Source organism: Arachis ipaensis, chromosome B2, assembly GCF_059453495.1.
Source record: "Arachis ipaensis isolate K30076 ecotype BB chromosome B2, ASM5945349v1, whole genome shotgun sequence".
Classification (NCBI taxonomy): domain Eukaryota; kingdom Viridiplantae; phylum Streptophyta; class Magnoliopsida; order Fabales; family Fabaceae; genus Arachis; species Arachis ipaensis.
The window spans coordinates 122028629-122048863 of NC_142437.1; the positions used below are offsets into that span (position 1 = coordinate 122028629).

Below are 20235 nucleotides of genomic sequence, written 5' to 3' on the forward strand. Positions count from 1 at the left end.
AAATTACTTAAAATAATATATAAATATATTAAATATATTATAAGTTAAATCTTAAGTTTAATAATAAGATGACAATAATGCATGACACGATTTGATTTGAACTGGATCAAATTGATTTTAAAAAGTAGATATAAAAAAATTTAATATAATTTGGGTAATTATTAAAGATAAAATATAATCTAATCTAATCTAATGCTAAAATTAAAATTATTTAATGTTAAGAACAATGAATGAGAATGGTTTGGAGTTTGGAGTTTGAATTTAAAACTGAAACAAACACCCCTACTTGAAAGTTGAGAGTGTTGAAGGGGGGGAAAAGGAGGGAGCTTTGTATATATAGTGGTGGAACATGCAAGGTGCGTAAAGGAATGACAGAAGGGAACCTACGTGTCTGACTTCACTCACTCTCTCAACGCCGGAGATCACAATGACGTCACACCCACTCCATCCCACCTGCGACTTCGACACCGACTCCGTCGCCTCCTCCCCTCGCTCCGACCACTTCCACGACCCCCCTCAACGCGTCCGCTTCATGTGCAGCTTCGGCGGCAAGATCCTCCCTCGTCCTCACGACAACCAGCTCCGCTATGTCGGCGGTGACACCCGCATACTTGCCATCAACCGCTCCATCTCCTTCCCCGCCTTCCTCCTCAAGCTCTCCAAGCTATCAGGTCACTCTCCAACTCCTCTTTTCTCCCTTTTTCTCTCTTCTCTTCTCTTCTTCACTTTCGTGATTTCATTCGGTGCAGGTATGACCAACATAACCGCCAAGTACCAGCTTCCCAACGAGGACCTTGACGCGCTAATTTCTGTCACCACCGACGAAGACGTCGAGAACATGATGGACGAGTACGACCGCGTCGCACACAATCAAAATCCCCGATCCGCTCGTCTCCGCCTCTTCCTCTTTCCGGAATCATCCGCCGCCGACGATACCTCCCGAGCCGGCAGCATCAGCTCCCTCCTCAACGGCTCCGTTAAACGCGAGAGCTGGTTCCTCGACGCCCTCAACGGCGGCGTCTCAGCCCTCGAGCGAGGCCGCTCCGAAGCTTCCTCCATGGTCTCGGAGGTTCCCGATTACCTCTTCGGGTTGGACAACTCCGAAGAAACGCAAAGCAACCGCGAATTACGACATAAGGACCGACCCTGTCTATATTCGGATCCGGGTTCTCCTGCCCCAGTTGCGTCTCAATTTTCCTCCACATCATCAGTGCCGTGCGTGCCATCTATCCCCAACCTTCCACCAGTTAAAACCAAACCGGCGAACCCGGCTCCTGAAGTGGAGTCCAAGGAGATTCAAATCGAAGCTGAACCGGCTCCACAACCTCAACCGCAACCAAACACGTACCCGGGTAACACTGTTCTGCACTACGCCGCGGATGCCTCCTATTCGGGCCATTCTGTTCAACCGGTTCCGGTTTACTATTTTCCCGGTCCGGTTCAACCAGGAACTCTTCCGGTTCATATGCAGGCTCCATATCCATACGTTCAACAACCGTATCATGCAGTGGTTCCGGGTCAGGTTCCAGTCGGGTACCGTCATTTTGTTCCGGGTTCGGGTCAAGTATATGGCGCGGGTCTGAGGCATGTAAGCCCGATGCACCATCCATACAGTACATCTGCCACAGCGGCTGTGGTTCAAGACGGTGTGAAACAGCAGATGTATCAGGCGGTGCCTGGTTCCGGTTACCCAGCAATGGCAATGACAGGTGGGGATGAACCACAGAGAGGTGGTTCGGAGTTTGTGGTGGGTCGGATCGGGTCGCCAACTCCCTAAATGAATGATGTACTTTTTTTTAGCATGACCTAATTTACTTTTGGTCATGTAAATGGATGCTTAATCTTTGTGTGTATGCACTCTCAGATTTTTGCTACTTATTTGTTCAACGCACAAAAAAGCCAAGTGTGATATATATTTCATAAAATTGTTTGAGCAAGGGATTTTATTGCTCAAATTGTATATATTAATAATGACAAATCTGTTGATTAATAGAGTATTGCTTTAAGCTACATTTGTTTTGCTGTATTATTTTCGTATATTAAAGCCAACAAAATCATATTATTGCAGTGACAACAGTTAAAAAACCTGTCAATGTGGAAAATGAAATTTCAGTTTTTTTTTTGTTACACATTTTAGAAGTATTTAAAGTGAAAGCATTGTGATGATGAAAATATACCGTCGCATCTGTCAAATTTCAGTTCAATTTCTAAAGCGAATATTGGTTCAGGTTCAGGAAGATAAATTTAACTATTTGTGAAGGAATTGAATTTTCTTGTCAATATGGATTAGGGAGGAGATGCCCATAACATTTGAATTGAAAAAAAATATATATTAAGACTTGTTTTTTTTTTCTCCTTCTTTAAATATTCTCTTTTATATTTCTTTTTCCTATCCCATTATCCAAACATATCGCTCTAGTCTCTTCAACCATCTCTCATCAATTATGGGTATTTGTCTCGTACTCTATTTCCGAAAGCAACAAAAGCTTGGGAATCTTTTGACCTAATCTCAACTTGTGTAAAGGAACGACGTTTGTATTTTGCTATTAAAAAACAACAAATTTTATGAAAACACAAATGGGAAGTGTTGGCTAAGGGATATGCCTGTCTGCTTTGCAAGTCATCAACTCATCATCTCACCACATTTCATGCACCACATAATAAAAAGCCACAAAGATACGTAGCGGAAAGAATATATTTAATAGTTAATTACCAAATCATGCTGTAATGCTCTTTGCACTAAACTAAAACTATTTTTAATGAAACAATGGAAGGAAATGAAAGTCACAGTTTAACGCTCAAACCATCAATTATTACTTAGAGCTTCAATTATATCTTGTGAGAATCTAGAAGATCATATTATTTAAATTCAATCATCCTTTCAAGTAATTTATTGATTACTTTTGGCGACTGTACTAAATACTAATACGCTGATTGTGTATTCTTATGATATGTTGTTCAATTGCTTCAAATTCGTGCAACATTTGATGAGGACAGAACGAAATTATTATTCAATCATGGAGACATAGCCTTAACTCAAAATGCTCCATTCAGACCAAAATTATGAACCCACCTTTTTCCTTGGAAAGAAGTCATACATAATGCATTCATGTCTATTTTCAATGCCCCTGAAGGCTGAAGCATTATTGAATAATAATTTCTTTTTCTTATTTCTCTTATTATTATTCTTTTTCGGCTCAAATCAATTATAAAATAATAGAACACAGCTACTCGTCTTGACTCTCTTGGGCTTCTTGAGGTCAACTGAGTCATTTTTTTTGGACTTGATGCATATACATGGGTAGCAACCATATGAAAAGATAAAATATTAGAAATGAATATTTGAAGATTTTATCTAATAAATAAATTGTTACTTGAACACTGCAAATGGTTTGGTATATATAATCAAAAATACCAAAGTAGGACAATAAATATTTTGTTTTTATTTTTACCTGGTTTAGTTGATAACAAAAAAGCTTTCATAGCTCAGTTGGTTAGAGCACCCGTTTAGTAAGCGGGAGGTCTTGAGTTCAACTCTCAATGAAAGCACTTATTCTAAGTTAGATAAATTTATAGTTTACCATTTTGCTAGATAAATTTATAGTTTACCATTTTGCTGATCTCTCGTTAAATCACAGCTGAATGTTTTTATCCTTGAACTTTTTTTTTTTTTAATATTCCTACAAAGAAGACTAAGATATATAGCACAACCTGAAATGCACAACACCTTGGATTGATAACAATTCACTAGTATAGCAAACTCGACACAATAAACTTAACCGGAGGAACTATGCTCTTCAGGCTTCAAGTGTATGTACAAGTTTAACATTAAAAATACTTAATCCGTTGAATATATATACAACAATGATGTAGAACAGATATACAACACCACTCATAACTCACAAAGACAAACTATATTACAAAGGGTTGGTAAAACTAAACTCTCTTCGTTGAGAACGAAACACAGAAGCTGTATGTAGAATAGAAGTGCAAATTTAACAGCTCACCCTGCTGAGACAAATTGGAACAGAACATTGATCTCTATCTGAAACCAATTGAAACAATCACATAGAACACACACAGAAATTCTTCCTCTATGCCTCCTTACCACCGAGTCCTGAGTACAAACTTTCAAGGACCGATGGAATCTGCGCTGTATTTCTTCGTTCGAGCGAGGACATCCTTGAGAAACTCGTAATGAAATATGTGATGCAGACACATAAGGATTCAGTTCAGGTGAAGAACCATTGTTTCAAATATTCCCCACGTGCACTTGAATTCAAGCTGGATTGTGTAAATTTGTGTTCTTTTCCATGCTACCTTTATCATCAATAGACTCGACTGTAATAAGAGGAGGAGGGTTTAACTTGCCCTTTCCACCAAAGCCATCGATGCATATTGTGTCACCACGACCATGCCAAGTTCCATCCTGAACATTGTTCATCTCCAAGGTTCTAGACTCCTGCATCATATTACAAAAGATACCAATATTCAATATTAAGATTGATACCAATTACGCATCTTAAGTTAGAACCATTTAAGTTATGATCATTACTAATTTTAAATATAAGTAACCACAAGTGTACTCTTTCTGGATCATACAAAGGAACAACTCACAATCCTATTACGATACAGTCAATTCAATGGTGGTGGAGGTGTGAGTTGACCTAGTATACGATGCAAACCAAGCATTTCTCTTAATCGGATGCAAATATAGTCCATATTCCATAGTTTCTTTCCCATATCACAACAAAATATATCAGGAAAACCAAATTGAAATGAGATAAAATTTTGAAAATGACCTGACTTAATGTACAGCAAGGACAAGCAAAATGGTAGATGCAATCGTCCAAGGAACTATCACTACCCTGCAGAAGGTTTCAGTACAACAAACACATTAGTCAAATTATATCGCACAAGACACAACAACGAATAAAAGTAAATGAATAAGTAATGTAAAGTCTTGCTTTTTTGTTCTCATATGAGGAAATCACACGACTCAAAACTGTGTCAACCAACCTTTTTTAAAATAAACCTTCATGTATGCAAAAATATGTCTATAAAATTTGCTGTTATAATCCTCCATGATTGAGTTCAAACTAATTATACCAATTAAAGAGGAAAAAAGGGAGAAAAGATAAAGGCCAGAACATAATTGTGTATATTTTATTTTTGAGATATGATGGAATACTAGCAGGTTACCACCACAGCATAATTTTGTTTGTTTATGGATTACAAATTATCAATCAATGATGCCAGCTTGTTATAATAAGGTTCCATCTTTATCCAAACAATGGGGTTCTAGCTACACTACTAATAATTTCACTTTAAATATAATTGGATCCAATAATAATTGTCATTCTTAAGAAAGAAAAAAAAAGGAAGACCAAAACCTCTCAAGGCATAAAAATTGCAAGAGTGATAAATAAAATAAATGGAGAAAAGGGTCACCTTGATGTTGAACTTATGTCTTATACGTGACCGGAAGAATCCTAAATACAATCCAACAGAGAAGATGAAGGCAACTGCCAGATAGAGAAAGCAGTGCCGTTTCGTGACAGCAAAGGCAATGAAATTAAGGAAGGCACCAATGGCAAGCAGGAAATACATTGCTGCCTGCAAAATTAGACAGGGAAGTTCCAATAATTTCAGAGACCTACTTAACATGAACAAAAACTGCCAATTCTAACATTGAAATTGAATCATTCCCCAAAGTTCAAACTTAAGCATACCTGAATGTAGCAAGAACCAAAACCAGCTCTCTTCATGTTCTTCCCAAATCGGTAGCAAGGACAGCTGCAACACCAAATATTCTAAACATTTCAGACATGACATAATACAGCATGAGAATCTTCAAACTGGGTACTCTATATATACCTTATCTATACAGAAATAAACAATGAAAAGAAGAATGATAAATTTCCCTCAACAAGATGAACCTTACCTTCTTTAACATCATACATGAAAGAAAAAAGAACACACAATAATCAAACATAGAACAATAGTTACAAAAATCCTGGCACAAGTTAATAATAAAGCTGTACGTTGATGTACACAATTTGCAACTTTTGTGATAAAATTACCTACCATGTGGATTCAAGAAGAATGCGACGATCATCGAAACAATCAAGGAGTTCACCTTCCCACATCCTCAAAACCCCGCCAAACTCTCCACCATTTTGTTCTTCATCATCATCATCATTCCCAACAACCCTCCCAAGCTTCCCCCAATTCCGATGCGAGGTTCTCAACGCCACGGAGGAGCACAGCATGTCGAAGTCCAAAACCGCCATTCCCTCCAACAACCCGTCCTTTTCTTCGTCCTCCACCATAAGCACCGCCCTCTCTTGCTTCTCCAGTTGTTCCCCCATTGTAATTGTTTGCACCGAACTTTCCCTACCCACAAAACGTAAAGAAAGTTCGGTTTTTTAAGGCACCACCCTTTTGGGTTTTGCAAATGCAGGGGTTTGAAAAAGTGCAAGAGAGAGAGAGAGAGAGAAAGAAAGAGGGAGCGAAAATAAAATAAACAGAAGAAGATAAGATAGAAAAGTTTGTTTTGTTGAGTCTGAGTGTGCACACGAGAATCTTTTAAGTTGGCGGGTAATAATTCTGTGGGGCCCAAAATTTGCTACATTATCAGCGGCGTAGCTTTTGCCACGTGGCAACTTGATTTGAGATAATAGTAACCGTGTGATTATTTTTGTCGCCCTATGGATCACGTGTATTTTTAGGTGGGTTGATTTTATTTTGACTATGGTAGTCGTTTTGGATTCAATTGTTTGATTTAGTAGTCAACAAAGGTAAGTTCTATTAATGAGTATATTCATATCCATATCTATATCTACCAAAAATAACAACTTATTCACGCCATCGCTTTGCTTACGGAGCAGGAATGTTGGATGTTGAAAATAGAGACACAAAAAGGACTATTCCATTCCATGTAATTAGAATTGAATATTGTCTTAGCTGTTGGAGTGATTCAATAGCAGAATAGCTTCCAACTGGTACTGTTTTTGTTATTTTTTAGCCCCATAGATAAAAAGACTAATTCATTACGAAATGAAATTTTATTTAAGAGTTTGTTATTAACTAATATATTTAATTTAAATAAAAAAATGTTAACACAAAATTAAAATAAAAAAATTTAAATTTTTTTTAAAATTTTTTATTAAATTTCAAACAGAAAAAATATAATTTACTAAAAAATAAAAAAGAAACAGGAAGAGAATGTGATGGTAGTGAGGCCCAATATTTGGGATTTTGATTGGGTAGAGTCCAATGTGAGCCCATTATGTACACTGTTGTTAGCGTAAATTTAAGTCCAAATAGCGTCGTCTATAAACTGGATACCGAGGGTTGCGTAAAATTAAAGCCCATTGGCGTGAAACTTAAGGCCAACTAATGTGTTGTTTGCGTCACTTATACCACATGCGGTGGATGGTTGATAGGCCCAATGTTGTGTGTTTTTATGGAGTTCAGGAGTTGTATAATGTCCAATTTGGATGCGACAAAAACTCATATTTTGGCCTGGTCAAGTGGTCATGGATATAATACGATGATATTCCAAGATCTAAAGAAGTCATGGATATAATACGATGACAAAGGAGTTCATGACTCGTGGAGAACAACTAGGAACAAAAGCATATCAGCCAAAAATTAGCCAAAATGTGTTTGGGCTCCATGAAAAATTGGGTTTTGATTTGTGCTCCGTGATTCCAGGAGCAGTTTTCAAACATATTATTCAAAAAATGATTCTAATTAAACGATTTTGTTTACTTTTTGGCTGATCACCTTTTGGTTCCATATACTTTTCCATAGATTTTATTATTACGATTATGCTAATATGGCATCGGGTAGGTGCCATTAAAAATAAGAACTAATGCTAATCCTAAAATATTTAATTTAACTAGACGTTGGTTGTAAGAAGCTGGAACCACTGGCTTTGGGGATTATCCAAACAAGCAGAATCATCGTCATCAACGCAGATGCATTTTTTGGTGACTAACTTAGAAGAATGAGAATCAGTGTCCAAGCACAGAAGGTCCCCATTCTTATTTTTGGTGGCTAAATGAAGACCCGTCACCGAAACAAATCTCCAAGAACTCTGTGGTGGTGACAAGCAATCCTTTGAGAGTGTTGGAGGAAGGCCTTCACCAGTTGCCTTCAGACACAGAGGAGAGTCCATCATTCTGATTGGGGCTCCATCTCCTTCGAAACTCCACCTAACATGGTTCTTGCAGTCACCAAATTCAAGTTCCTTCTTGCTGCTCACGTGCGTGCAGTTACCGCTCAAAGGATGGAACAGTATCTGGGACTTTGAAAGGTTAGAAGCTGGATCTGCATCGGAATATCACATTAATTAGCACTACATTTCTGGATTAGATGATTAGATGAAGTAGATGATTAGGGTATGTACCTTGGAGTAGAGCTTGAAGAAGTTGAAACTTGTGTGGGAATTTAGGGTCTCTATAACCTGTCCAATCATGGGTTAAAACAGCATAGCTCTCATCAGCACCAACATTCCCTTGTCGATAATAATAGCTTCCTCCAAAAGACCACAAGCTCCAATCCATGTCCATCGCTGCAAGGTAAGACTTGAAGCACACGATGTATTTGTTGTCTGCATCATTTTCACCCGTCATGTCATAACCGAATTCGCTCACAAACATTGGTGCTGGGTTGCTTCCGCCTATCAAAAATCCCCATAGATTTTGCACCGACTCCAGGACAGAGGCGCAAACCCGATTCACCGGTTGAAGGCTCCAACTGCCTGTGTCGCCGGTAAAAGAGTACAAGTGCGCCTCGTAAACTATCTTGTTGGTGAAGTTTAGGTCAAGGGGCTTGTTCTTCAAGAACGTGAAGTCTTTGTCGAAGTCTAAGCCTGAGATTACAACTAAGAGATTAGGGTTGTGTTGGTGAATGGTTCTTGCTCCTTGCCTCACGTACTTATACCAATCCTTTGAACTTTCACGTGAACCTCTAAGCTCATTTCTTAAGTCCATAGCCACAACCTAATGCAACAAAATTAAGAAAAGGATACTTGAGTAAAAAACGATTAGCTAGTTCAAAGAGTGTGATCTTTGACATATACGCCTATATTTGCGTGGTTTGGAAAAAAGATTCAAATCAAATTTTATAATATAAAGTTTTGAGTATTATATTTATAAAGTGGATAGAGTTCGTTGAATTTGTGTGCACTATGTATGAATCTGAGATACTATTCCGTTAATGTAATGTGATAATATATAACAACTGAATTATATCATATAAATATGATTCTGTTAATGAACTAAAAATTAAAAAATAAAACTAAAAAGTATAAAATAATCTCCTTTTGAATATTTTATGATATGAAAAACACAATTTTAATTTTTCTTTCGCTTCTTATTAATCCGTTTTATATCAAAATAGAAATTATAAAAAAAAAGGTGTACATTGTCCATATAACATTCCGTTATTTAAAAATGTCATTAAGATAATATATTAACAATAATATAACATTTAAAATTATATACTTATTGTATCTAATATATATATTTTAAAGATAATTAATGAAGAGAAAATAAGATAACTTTATGCTCATTTTTATCTTCCAAACGTGAATAATCTGTTAGCAAAATTAATCCATGAAAATAAATGTTTTTGTTGACAACTCACATGGCGTTTTCCCTTGAAATGTTGGGCTACAAAAGCCAAACCTTGAAGCCATTCACGAGGTTGAAAGTGCCTGTCATTGAAGAAGCCATTCTGATCTTGACGATCACAGCACCATTTAGGCATGCTAACATGGTTATCAATGAGCATCATGACCCCTTGTTTATCCAAGGCATCAACCACAGCTTCAAAAGCCTGAAGGTGCGTCATGTTCAGCACCCAAGGGTTGTGCTTCTCTATCGCTGCCACCCTCTCCGGTATGTCCAGACTACTCAAGGTCTCGCCAATGGAGACGTTGGCGTAGCGAGTGAACATGTAAGTCGCATAGGAGAGACGAACGCAGTTGAATCCCCGTTCAGGAAACTGCTTAACGATGTCGTTTAAGGGCAAGTGGTCCAAACCCTCCGCCACCATTGGCTTTGCATGTGCAACCCAATGAGCGCACGTGAGTTTCACACGCTTCCCCGTTGCGTCGTCGATGATCCATCGCTTGTGGGCTGAGAGGGGCAAGGCGTTGCAGTAGCAAGTCAGTGTGGCCAAGAATAAGAGCAAAAGCGAGACCTTGCATAGCATCTTCATTTTCGAATAACAATGAAGTCACATCAATCTCGTGACAATATTACTACTCATTATATAAGTGTTAAATGGATAGAATTTTTCTCAATTCAACTAACTATTCTTTAAAAAATGGTACAATATTTAATTTTTTATTATAATAATAATAATTAAAAAAAATTAAAACAAACACATCTAAAAATTATAAATAGATTTAATATTTTTTTAAAATTAAATATACATTTAAAATACAAACTAAATAAAACTAAAATTTAAAATTTAGTATTTTAAATCTCTGTTTTAGATTTAATATATTTAATTATTAATATATTATAATTTAAATACATATTTAAAAATTAAATTATTTAAAATTTAAAATTTTAATTTTAAAATTCTAAAATAAATCTTAAACCATTTAATTATTAACTACTAGCGTTGAGCCGCTTTTCTATTGAGTTTAAGAAATTAATTTTATATTTTTATTTAAAATATAAATTCAAAATTTAAAAAATCTAAATCCAATTAATTGATTCATAATTTGAAAGTAAATAATATCGAAACATTCATGTAAAGATTGTGAGTACATATATTTTGTTTTTATTGACACATCTAGCTAATAGGTAAACTATTTTCTATCGACAGTGGTCAATTTTTTAAAATAAAAATTTAGCAAAACATATACAGTAAATCTAAGTAGGGATTATTTCATAGTGCAAGTCGTGAAGAGGTTAAAAGAGCTGTTTTGGGCCACGGAGACTACGACTCTAGAAATGGCAGTAAATTCTTTCTTTCAAAAGCTCTTTTCTACAAGGGAGGATATTGACCTGGACGTCATGGGGCCTTTTCCTTGCCCGTCTCTTAGTACTGAGACTTGTCAAAAGTTAGTGGAACCAGTGACGTCTGAAGAGGTTAAAAGAGCTGTGATGACCATGAGTTCGTTTAAAGCCCCAGGGCTAGATGGATTTCAAGCAATTTTTTACAAAGAGTTCTGGAACTTTCTTAGCAACGATGTGTGTGGACTGGTCAAGCGAGCCTTTGAGGGTGAGTCACTGAATGCGGCTATTTTCGATACTCTTATTGTTCTAATTCCTAAAGTGGAAGTTCCCTCTTCCTTACGGGAGTTTCGGCCTATTAGCTTATGTAATGTAATTTATAAAATTGTCACAAAGGTTCTAGTTAACAGGTTCAGATCTTTCCTGTCGGAGATCATTGGTCCTTTGTAAGGAGTGTTCGTTCCAGGAAGAGGAACCACAGAGAATATTATCATTGCTCAGGAGATTATGCACTTCATGAGGAACACCAAGTCTCGAAAAGGGACCATGGCATTCAAGATTGATTTGGAAAAAGCTTATGACAGGGTAGATTGGCGTTTTCTGGAAGCTACTTTGGTCCGGTTTGGGTTTCCAAAGGCTACCATTAATCTTATATTGAATTGTGTGACTTCCTCTTCATTGGCAGTTTTGTGGAATGGGAACAGGCTCCAAAATTTCAATCCGAAGAGAGGGTTGAGGCAAGGAGATCCTATGTCTCCTTATCTATTTGTACTCTGTATGGAAATGCTTGCCTGCTTTATCTCTCATAGAGTTTCCCAAGGTTTGTGGAACCCAGTTGCGGTTTCTAGGAATGGACCACGACTCTCTCATTTGATGTTTGCAGATGATCTTTTACTTTTCTGTAAGGCATCAAAAGCTCAAGTAATAGAGGTCATGCATTGTTTGGACTTGTTTTCTAAAGCGTCAGGTTTAAAGGTAAATCTTCATAAGTCAAAGGCCCAGTATTCCAAGAGGGTGTCGGAGAGGAGAAAAGGGGTTCTCTCAGGGGTCTCTAACATCCGGTTCTGCAATGATTTGGGTAAATACCTGGGAATTAACATCGGTCATGCCAGAGCTTCGAGGAAGACGACTCAGAAGATTATTGAAAAAATTTCGAGGAAGCTCTCCAGTTGGAAAGGACGCCTACTGAGTAAGGCAGGGAGGCTTTGTCTTGTTAAATCGGTTATGGCTTCTATCCCAGTTTATGAAATGCAAATTTCTCTTCTCCCGAAGTATGCATGTAATAAAATTGATTCCTTGATGAGACAATTCTTGTGGAAAGGCCAAGCGACTGGAAAAGGTCTACCTCTGGTCAGGTGGGAGGTCGCTATAACTCCTAAAAAGGCAGGAGGATTGGGTATTAGGGATACTTCCTATGCTAACATGGCGCTTCTAGAAAAGTTGGTATGGGATTGTCTAAATAATAGTGAGAAGTTATGGGTGCAGGTTCTGAAGCATAAATATCTCAGGAATCAATCTGGTATGAACGGAAACAGTAGAAATTCTTCATCGGCTACCTAGAAGAACATTGTTAGTGCCTATGAGCATCTCAAGGAAGGACTTCATTGGAATATTGGAGATGTCCACAAATCAGTTTGGTATGATGAGTGGACTCCTTTTGGTAAGCTTTGCAATCTTGTTCTTTATGTACATATTTCTGAATCAGATTTCATGGTGGCTGACTTGTGGAAAGGGGTATCTTGGGAGGTTGATAGTCTTACCACGCCTATTCCGCATGAGATTAAGCAGTTTATTTGTGGTCTGAGATATCCTAGTTTGACTGAGTTGGAGCCACAGTGGGAGTGGTGGCCTGCAGCAACAAAAAAGTATAGTGCAAGGGAGGGTTACAGATGGTTATTAAAGAAAATATTAAATTGAAATGCCAACAGTAATTGGAACTGGTTGTGGAACACAAACATTCCAGAGAAGTTCAAATTTACTATGTGGCTTAGCTTACATGATGCTCTACCAACTGAGACCTTTCGATTCAAGCGACATTTAGCTTCTTCAGATATGTGTAAGAGATGTAACAAGGCGCAGGAGACTATGGAGCATTGCCTTAGAGACTGTGAACGATCAAAGGCAATCTGGTATATGTTGGATCCTAGTATCCTGGACTCGACGGCTGGTACTGCTCTTGAAGAGTGGTTTCGGAAGGCCTTGGCTAACAATGAGGCGTCCTTTGGTGCAGGGCTTTGGTGGGTATGGAGACATATGTGCAATGACATATTCAACACTGACAACCCTTGGACAGACCATAAGGTTGTTGCCTTGGCCAGAATTACCGCCAAGGACTTACAGGTTTATAGGAATCGAAGCAATGCCTTTAGGTCTCTCCGAAATTGCCTGTGTTGGGAACCACCGGTAGGCAATAGTTTTAAAGTTAATTGTGATGCAAGCTTGCATATGGATTCAAATTTAGCGGGATTTGGGTGTATTATTAGAGATTCTAAGGGAGATTGGATCTCGGGCTGCTCTGGAAGCATTCCCCTTGGTCTATAATCAGATGTGAATTATTTGCTGCTTGGAGGGGGCTGGTTTTAGCTTGGGATTGCGGTTTGAGGGATATTATATGTAAAACGGATTGCCTTGACATTCTGCCCATCATGCATGAGCTTACAAGTGGGTATTCATCTGAAGTAACATATTTGGTTCACAAGATTCAGGAGCTTTTATCTCGTCCTTGGCTTGTTTACGTTGAATGGGTGTCCCGAGAAGCAAATAGAGCTGCGGATTGGATGGCTAAATATGGTGCCAAGAGTAACTCTAATCATGTTATTTGGTCTGAGTTTGGTATTGATCTCCAACGAATCATCCGCTCAGATTTATGATAGTTTTTGCTTTGTTTCTTTCCTTATTTAGACACCAAAAAATAATGCAAGTCGTGAGTCATGACACAATTTAGTGACACAATTTAGTGTTCAATAAAGCTCCAATCCTTAGTCTGGATTATAGAATGGGTTCAAGATTTGTACCTGTTATAGACAAAAATAATATTTCTTTAATTATGATTGAAAGAGTGTTTTGCATTACGAGTTCAAATAAAATCTAATAAAAAAAGTAATTTAAAAGACATAAAACACAGTAACTTTATTAATAGAAAAAGTCTAGGGGTTAGCAATTTTGTTACCAGCAAAAAAAAGTGAGTCATTGGATGAAATCTCACACCAATTTTACACTATTAAAATCATCATTGATGGCTATTTGATGGTTACAAATCACAAAAATTATTAGCTCCCTAGCATTCCTCATCATCTAACAGTACTACTTATTATTTAAGAGAGTATTTTTGCAGGTTATATACTTCTAACCTTGTTCCAATTCCATGTGAATTAAGATCCCTATAACTCACTAATTCAAAAGTTCCGCTTCAAGTACCAACAGTACCCAACAACCAAAACCTAAACAAACAATTGCAAGATGAATTAGTTCTACAACAACGTATTTTAGGGAGAGAGGGAAAAGTCGAACATGAGAATTCAAATTCAAACGAAAATGTATTATCTTCAATTCTCTAAAATAATATTTGATGAAATACTACATGAGATTTTTTTTTTACTTTGTTGATCTATGTTATATTATATGTTACTAACTTGCTATTATATTATAAGTTTAAATTTTTAAGCTATCAAAACTTGATCATATCAATTCAATTCAAATTAATGAAAAGATCTCCCAATAGTTGAAGTCCTTTGTATCAAAATTTATATTACGATTTATTATTTCATTCAATTTTTAATTATATATGTGATTCGAAAATATTATTTATATATTAAAATTAATTATTTATGTATTTATATATAAATATATAAATATATGTGTTATTTAATTTTTTTATGTATATTTATATTTAAATATATTTTAATTTTAAATGGCTGAATTTAGTAAACATATAACATGATTATTCGTAATTATGTGTACTTTTTAAAACTCCATTGGGGCTCAAAGCACCCACTCCAAGACACAGATTTTTTTTTTCTTTTTTTGTTAGCTAGCTTAACTTCTTCTATCCCGGAAAAAACAAAAAGAAAGAATCATTTGAAATGAAAGAAATAATAATAATGACATATTATTGTTCGATTTAAAAGATAGTTGAAATTAATATTATTTTTTTGGGTATACAATTAATATAAAAACTTGAACGAGATTATCCAAGTTGCTAAATGCTAACTAACTTTAATTTATAGATCTCTCTACAGTGATATGATTATATTTTCAAAATCAGAAGTAAACGAATTGGAGAAAGCAACTAATAAACACGAGATTATAATTAAACTTGAGCACTCAACAGTTTTCTTGGCCATCATTTTTCAATGAGTTGTTATGAATCATTTATCGTCACATCAAAGATTTATTTGAAACCTATTTTTTATTATATTATTCAAAGTTTTAAAGATTTGAAGCCTTCGTATTTTCTAAAATAAAGGAATTAATTTAAAGGGTATGATGAGCAACGTTACGTTAATATAAATAACGAAGCAGCTGGCGGAGAAAAGAACACTTCATCGTCCATCTCAAGTTATTCTCATCATGATCATCATCTCCTAAATAATTGATTAACTTTGGAAGCTTGAAATTGCAGTTACTAGTCCGTACATTGAACATGATGATGATCAATATATGTTTTGGCCACTTTAACTGCACAAGTTGTATAGATTATTAGATCCCATCAAAACATGTTTCATTACTAGTTTTATAAGTGAATATATAAGTAATTAACTTTTCTAATTAATTCATGATAATGATAATCATCTGCTGTCACATCCTCGCAATAATTCAACATTATGATTTATGCATAGTATATCGTAAACAAAAATTTGAAGAGATGTTTCACCTAATTTATGAACTTCTAGTTCCTATATGTTGAAGTGTTGAACGTGGAGGAGAAAAAAAATTATTTAATTAACTTAAAAAAATATTAAAATATAATATTATAATAAGCCTTTTTTATGGTGGGTTTGTCAGAAGCCCCACTACACTGGGTGGGAATTATTTTTCAATCTCAAGATAAAGTTATTAGTATACATGCTTTGAAAAATGAAAAAGAATAGGAGTATATATCAAAAGAATGAAAACTAATTTGTGTAATAAAAATATTATGTGCTAAAAAAAATTAGTCACTAAATTAATATTATATATTTGTGTATAAATATATAATATTTAATTTATTTTTAATATATATTTTATATTCTGATATATATTTATACAAATAATTTATTTAATGAATATTCTTTTTATATATAACGTCATTGTTTTTGTAAATGCCTTACAGAATCCTGAATTTCGTGGTGTAATACTGTAGTATATATTATGGCAATATGTCATTCAAAGCTAAATAGAATAAAGTTTAAAAAATAATATATATATTACAATCCTCTAATTGCTATATAATACTATATTATGTTTTATATTATTAATAAATTATTTTGACAATGAAAATCTTTTCATCATTATGAAAAATAAAAATAATGAAAATCAGAAAATAATTTTAAAAAATTACACAAAGAGAATTTTATAATATGAGATTTGGAAGTAACAATATCATTCATAAAAAAAATTATTGCTATACAACAATAGGATTAGAGCTAAAGTTTTTTTTTAATGGGTAAATTATAAAAAAAATATTGAAAGTCTTAATTATTTTCATAATTATCTTTCTAATTGCTAAATAAATAAAGTTTTGATTTTTTATTTTTTAATATTTATAAAAAGTAATATATATTTGAATTTTTACTTTTTAAATATTAAAAAAATAATTAGGATGATAAATTAGAATTCTCAATCATTATTTATATTATAGTGTTTTATTTGTGCACTACCAGAATATTTATTATTCAAAAATATTATGTTAAAAATTTATTATTATACATATATAATATGTTATGTAATTTAATTTTAATGTGTATTTTATATATATATATAGTTAATTTTATGGTTGATTTTTTTGTGTAAACGTAGCGTGATTGTTTATTTTTAAGCAATGACTCTCGAGAGAATTGAAGCACGTAATTTTTAAGAAGAAAGATGAATAGAAAATAGGGACATGATGATGATGTATGCGAGTTAGATAGTGAAAATCAAAAAAGAACTTAGGGTAACTTAGTAAAGAAGACAATATAGTAAAGTAAAATTGGGATTATGAGAAAAATGTATTACACCTCCTCATTTTAAAAGCAATGACTTCTTATTTATACTATGATTCATACTAACACTCTAACAGAGTCTTGCTTTTCTTGACCTGCACTAGCACTATTATTCAAATTTGCATTAGTGTCCACTACATCTTTTACACCCTCCTCAAACTTATGATTGATCTTAGGACCACTCTAAATTTGTATTTTGAGCTTATCAAAGGTTGCTGCTGACAAGGGTTTGGTCAATATATCAGTAATCTACTCTTGGTCTAGGATATGGACCACATGTAGTTCATTACTTTTGATCTTGTCTCGAATAAACTGTATATCAAGTTGGAAGTGCTTAATTTTGTCATGTAACACTGGATTGGAAACAAGCATTACAGTGCTTAAATTGTTACAGAAAATAGTTAAAAATGTCTGAAGTTGAACTTTCAATTCGAGTAACAAATTCCTGATCCAAACTGTCTCTGCTACACACGCTGTAAGACTTCAAAATTCAGTCTCTATTGAGCTCCTACTGACAGTGATTTACTTCCTACAACACCAAGACACAAAATTAGATCCTAAAAAAAATACAAAACCCAGTGACTGACCTGCAGTCTTCAAGGTCTGATGCCTAATCAGCATCAACGAATCTATACAATCTGAAGTCTGTATTCTTATGAAAGAGTAACCTTTGTTGTTTAGTACCTTGAAGATATCGAAGAACTCTCTTTAGAGCCTTCCAATGTGCAAACAAGAGTTTATGCATAAATTGGCTAAACTTGATGTCATCTACATAGCATAAAAGATATATGACATGATTAGAAATGTATTTCAAAAACAAAGAGGTATCTGATTTTACAGTGATAAAACCAAATGTTTCTAGAGTTTTGTTCAACTTTAAGAACCATTCTCGTGGTGCTTACTTTAGACCATATAGGGATCGATTTAATTTGTACATTAAGATTTTAAAATTGACTTCAAAATTCCTGGGCTGCTGCATATAAATAATTTGAGATAAATCTCCATTTAAAAATACGTTATTAAAATTAAATTGTCGAATAACCTAACCTTTGGATAAGGTTAAGCTTAGCACAATTATCACAGTAGTAGGCCTAATTATTGGACTAAAAACCTGGTCAAAATTAAAATCTTCACTTTGTTCAAAATTTTGTGCAACTAATCGTGCTTTATTTGTATTTTTGCACAGATCCATCAGGGTTCTTTTTAGTAGTGAAAATCCATTTAGAACCTATTATTTTAGCATGAGGTGGTGGCAACACTAGGTTTCAGGTATTAGTTCTCATAAGGGCAATATATTCTTATTTCATAGCCTCATACCAGTGTGGTATAGTGAGAGTAGTAGCTACAGTTTTTGGTGGTCTTTCTTCAGATTTCTCATCACTATGTTTAGTTAGAAAAATTTTGGATTTAGACTTGCCTGTCTTGAATCTGGTGTTCATAGGGTGGACATTAGTGTTTGGTGAAATGGGAGAATTTTGTGGCACACTATGACTGTGTTGTGAACTATCACAGGGTAACTGACCCTCTATAGCAGAACTAGGAATAAGAGTTTCATGGTGCAGAATTGAAGGAAAAACTTGATCAGGCTGAAAAATTTCTATATTAAAGCTAGTGTTAGTACTATTACTCGACTTATGAAGAGTTGAATTATGGGAGAGCTGATCATGAGAGAGTGTTTGTGTAAGTAAACCAGCATATGTTGGTACAGTAGGAATAGTCTGAAAGAACTCTGATTAATGAAATTATTATCAGTATTAGTCTTCGTATATCGTAAGTTATTAGATGAATTTATAAATAATTCTTTATATGAAAATATAGATTTATCAAAGGCAACATGTCTACTAATAAACACCTTACCAGTGGGTGACAAACACGTATAACCTTTGTGATTGGCTGCATATCCCAGAAAAAGACATTTGTGAGATCTATAATCAAACTTATGTCTATTATAGGGTCTCAGCAGTGGATAACATGTATTGTCAAAAATTCTCAAATGTTGATAATCAGGAATTTGATTAAATAACAATTCATATGGTGTCTTACCTTGGAGAACAGGAGTAGATAATCTATTGATTAAGTATGTAGCAATAATTACTGCTTCATCTCAAAAAGGGGAAGGGAAGCTGTAAAAAGCATTGTCAAAGCTGTTTCTATAACATGGTGATGCTTTCTCTCAGCCTTACCATTTTGTTCATGTGTATGAGGACATGAATATCTATGATGTATGCCATGTTTAAGTATAATTCTTTAAAATTATTAGAGCTATACTCTCCTCTATGATCAATTTGTAACTCCTTCAATTTATGTCCTGTTAAATTTTCAATGAGAGTCTTATATTGTAGAAATACAGTATATACCTGAGATTTAGATTGTAATAGATATAGACAAGTGTACCTACTATATGCATCAACAAATATAATATAGTACCTAAAATCAAGATGAGATATAATAGGGGCGGCTGAGTCCCAAACATCAGAATATACTAATTGAATGGGTGCAAAAAAAAGCATCTTCTGTAATTTTGCATAAACACACTTTTCACACAATAAATTATCAGAAGTTAAATTAAAGAAGTCAATTGTATTTTAAGTAATAATAGTGTATTTATTTAAGACTGTGTGTACAGTTTGTTTAGCAACATGTCCCAGCCTCTTGTGCCACAATTCAAAAGAAGAACATGTAATAGCTAGAACTTTAGGTACAAAATTTAAAGAAGAAAAATGAGGAATAGCAACATTAACAAATTTGTAGATTCCTCCTCTACGAAATCCTTGCATGAGAATCTTTTTGGAGAACTAACATTTAACAAAGCAAACAAAGGCATGAAATTCAAAGAAAACATTGTTATCTTGAGCAAATTTAAAAACACTAATTAAATTCTTCGTGATCTATGGTGTGTAAATTAACTTTTGTAATTGAAACCATCTATTTGAGTCTTGTGTATAAAGAATTGAATTTTCATAATGTTTAATAGACCAACCTAATCTATCACCTACAAGAACCTGATCTGGGCCAGAATATTCAGTACTGATAAGTAGGTTGGAGTGATTTGGGGTGACATGGTGAGATGC

At 34.7% G+C, this 20235-nt stretch overlaps 2 protein-coding genes, 1 non-coding gene and 1 pseudogene across 3 annotated transcripts; 2 read left to right on the forward strand and 2 right to left on the reverse strand.

Moving 5' to 3' along the window:
• The first annotated feature begins 238 nt into the window (after nt 1–238).
• LOC107626238 (Octicosapeptide/Phox/Bem1p family protein) lies at nt 239–1994 on the forward strand. Its single transcript, XM_016329074.3, has 2 exons — nt 239–671; nt 750–1994. Exons 1-2 carry the CDS (start codon nt 428–430, stop codon nt 1775–1777), a joined length of 1272 nt encoding a protein of 423 aa, XP_016184560.1. The 5' UTR covers nt 239–427; the 3' UTR covers nt 1778–1994.
• Nucleotides 1995–3475: 1481 nt separating this feature from the next.
• TRNAT-AGU (transfer RNA threonine (anticodon AGU)) lies at nt 3476–3549 on the forward strand. The gene has a single exon. It is a non-coding gene; the product is annotated as a tRNA-Thr (tRNA).
• A 226-nt stretch (nt 3550–3775) lies between these two features.
• Nucleotides 3776–6561, reverse strand: LOC107626239 (cell number regulator 5). Its single transcript, XM_016329075.3, has 5 exons — nt 6088–6561; nt 5733–5796; nt 5452–5616; nt 4803–4868; nt 3776–4462 (listed from the first exon to the last, which is right to left on the reverse strand). The coding sequence occupies exons 1-5, from the start codon at nt 6369–6371 to the stop codon at nt 4280–4282; spliced, it is 762 nt and encodes a 253-aa protein (XP_016184561.1). The 5' UTR covers nt 6372–6561; the 3' UTR covers nt 3776–4279.
• Nucleotides 6562–7858: 1297 nt separating this feature from the next.
• LOC107627991 (glycosyl hydrolase 5 family protein pseudogene) lies at nt 7859–10233 on the reverse strand (annotated as a pseudogene).
• Between the last annotated feature and the right edge of the window lie 10002 nt (nt 10234–20235).

Excerpts from the sequence above, each read along its gene's own strand:
- LOC107626238 (XM_016329074.3), top strand. The coding sequence starts at position 428 with ATGACGTCACACCCACTCCATCCCACCTGCGACTTCGACACCGACTCC. Across the intron at positions 672-749 it reads CAAGCTCTCCAAGCTATCAG|GTATGACCAACATAACCGCC; the intron begins GTCACTCTCCAA and ends CATTCGGTGCAG.
- LOC107626239 (XM_016329075.3), bottom strand. The coding sequence starts at position 6,371 with ATGGGGGAACAACTGGAGAAGCAAGAGAGGGCGGTGCTTATGGTGGAG. Across the intron at positions 5,617-5,732 it reads TTGGTTCTTGCTACATTCAG|GCAGCAATGTATTTCCTGCT; the intron begins GTATGCTTAAGT and ends CTAATTTTGCAG. Across the intron at positions 4,463-4,802 it reads CTTGCTGTACATTAAGTCAG|GAGTCTAGAACCTTGGAGAT; the intron begins GTCATTTTCAAA and ends AATATGATGCAG.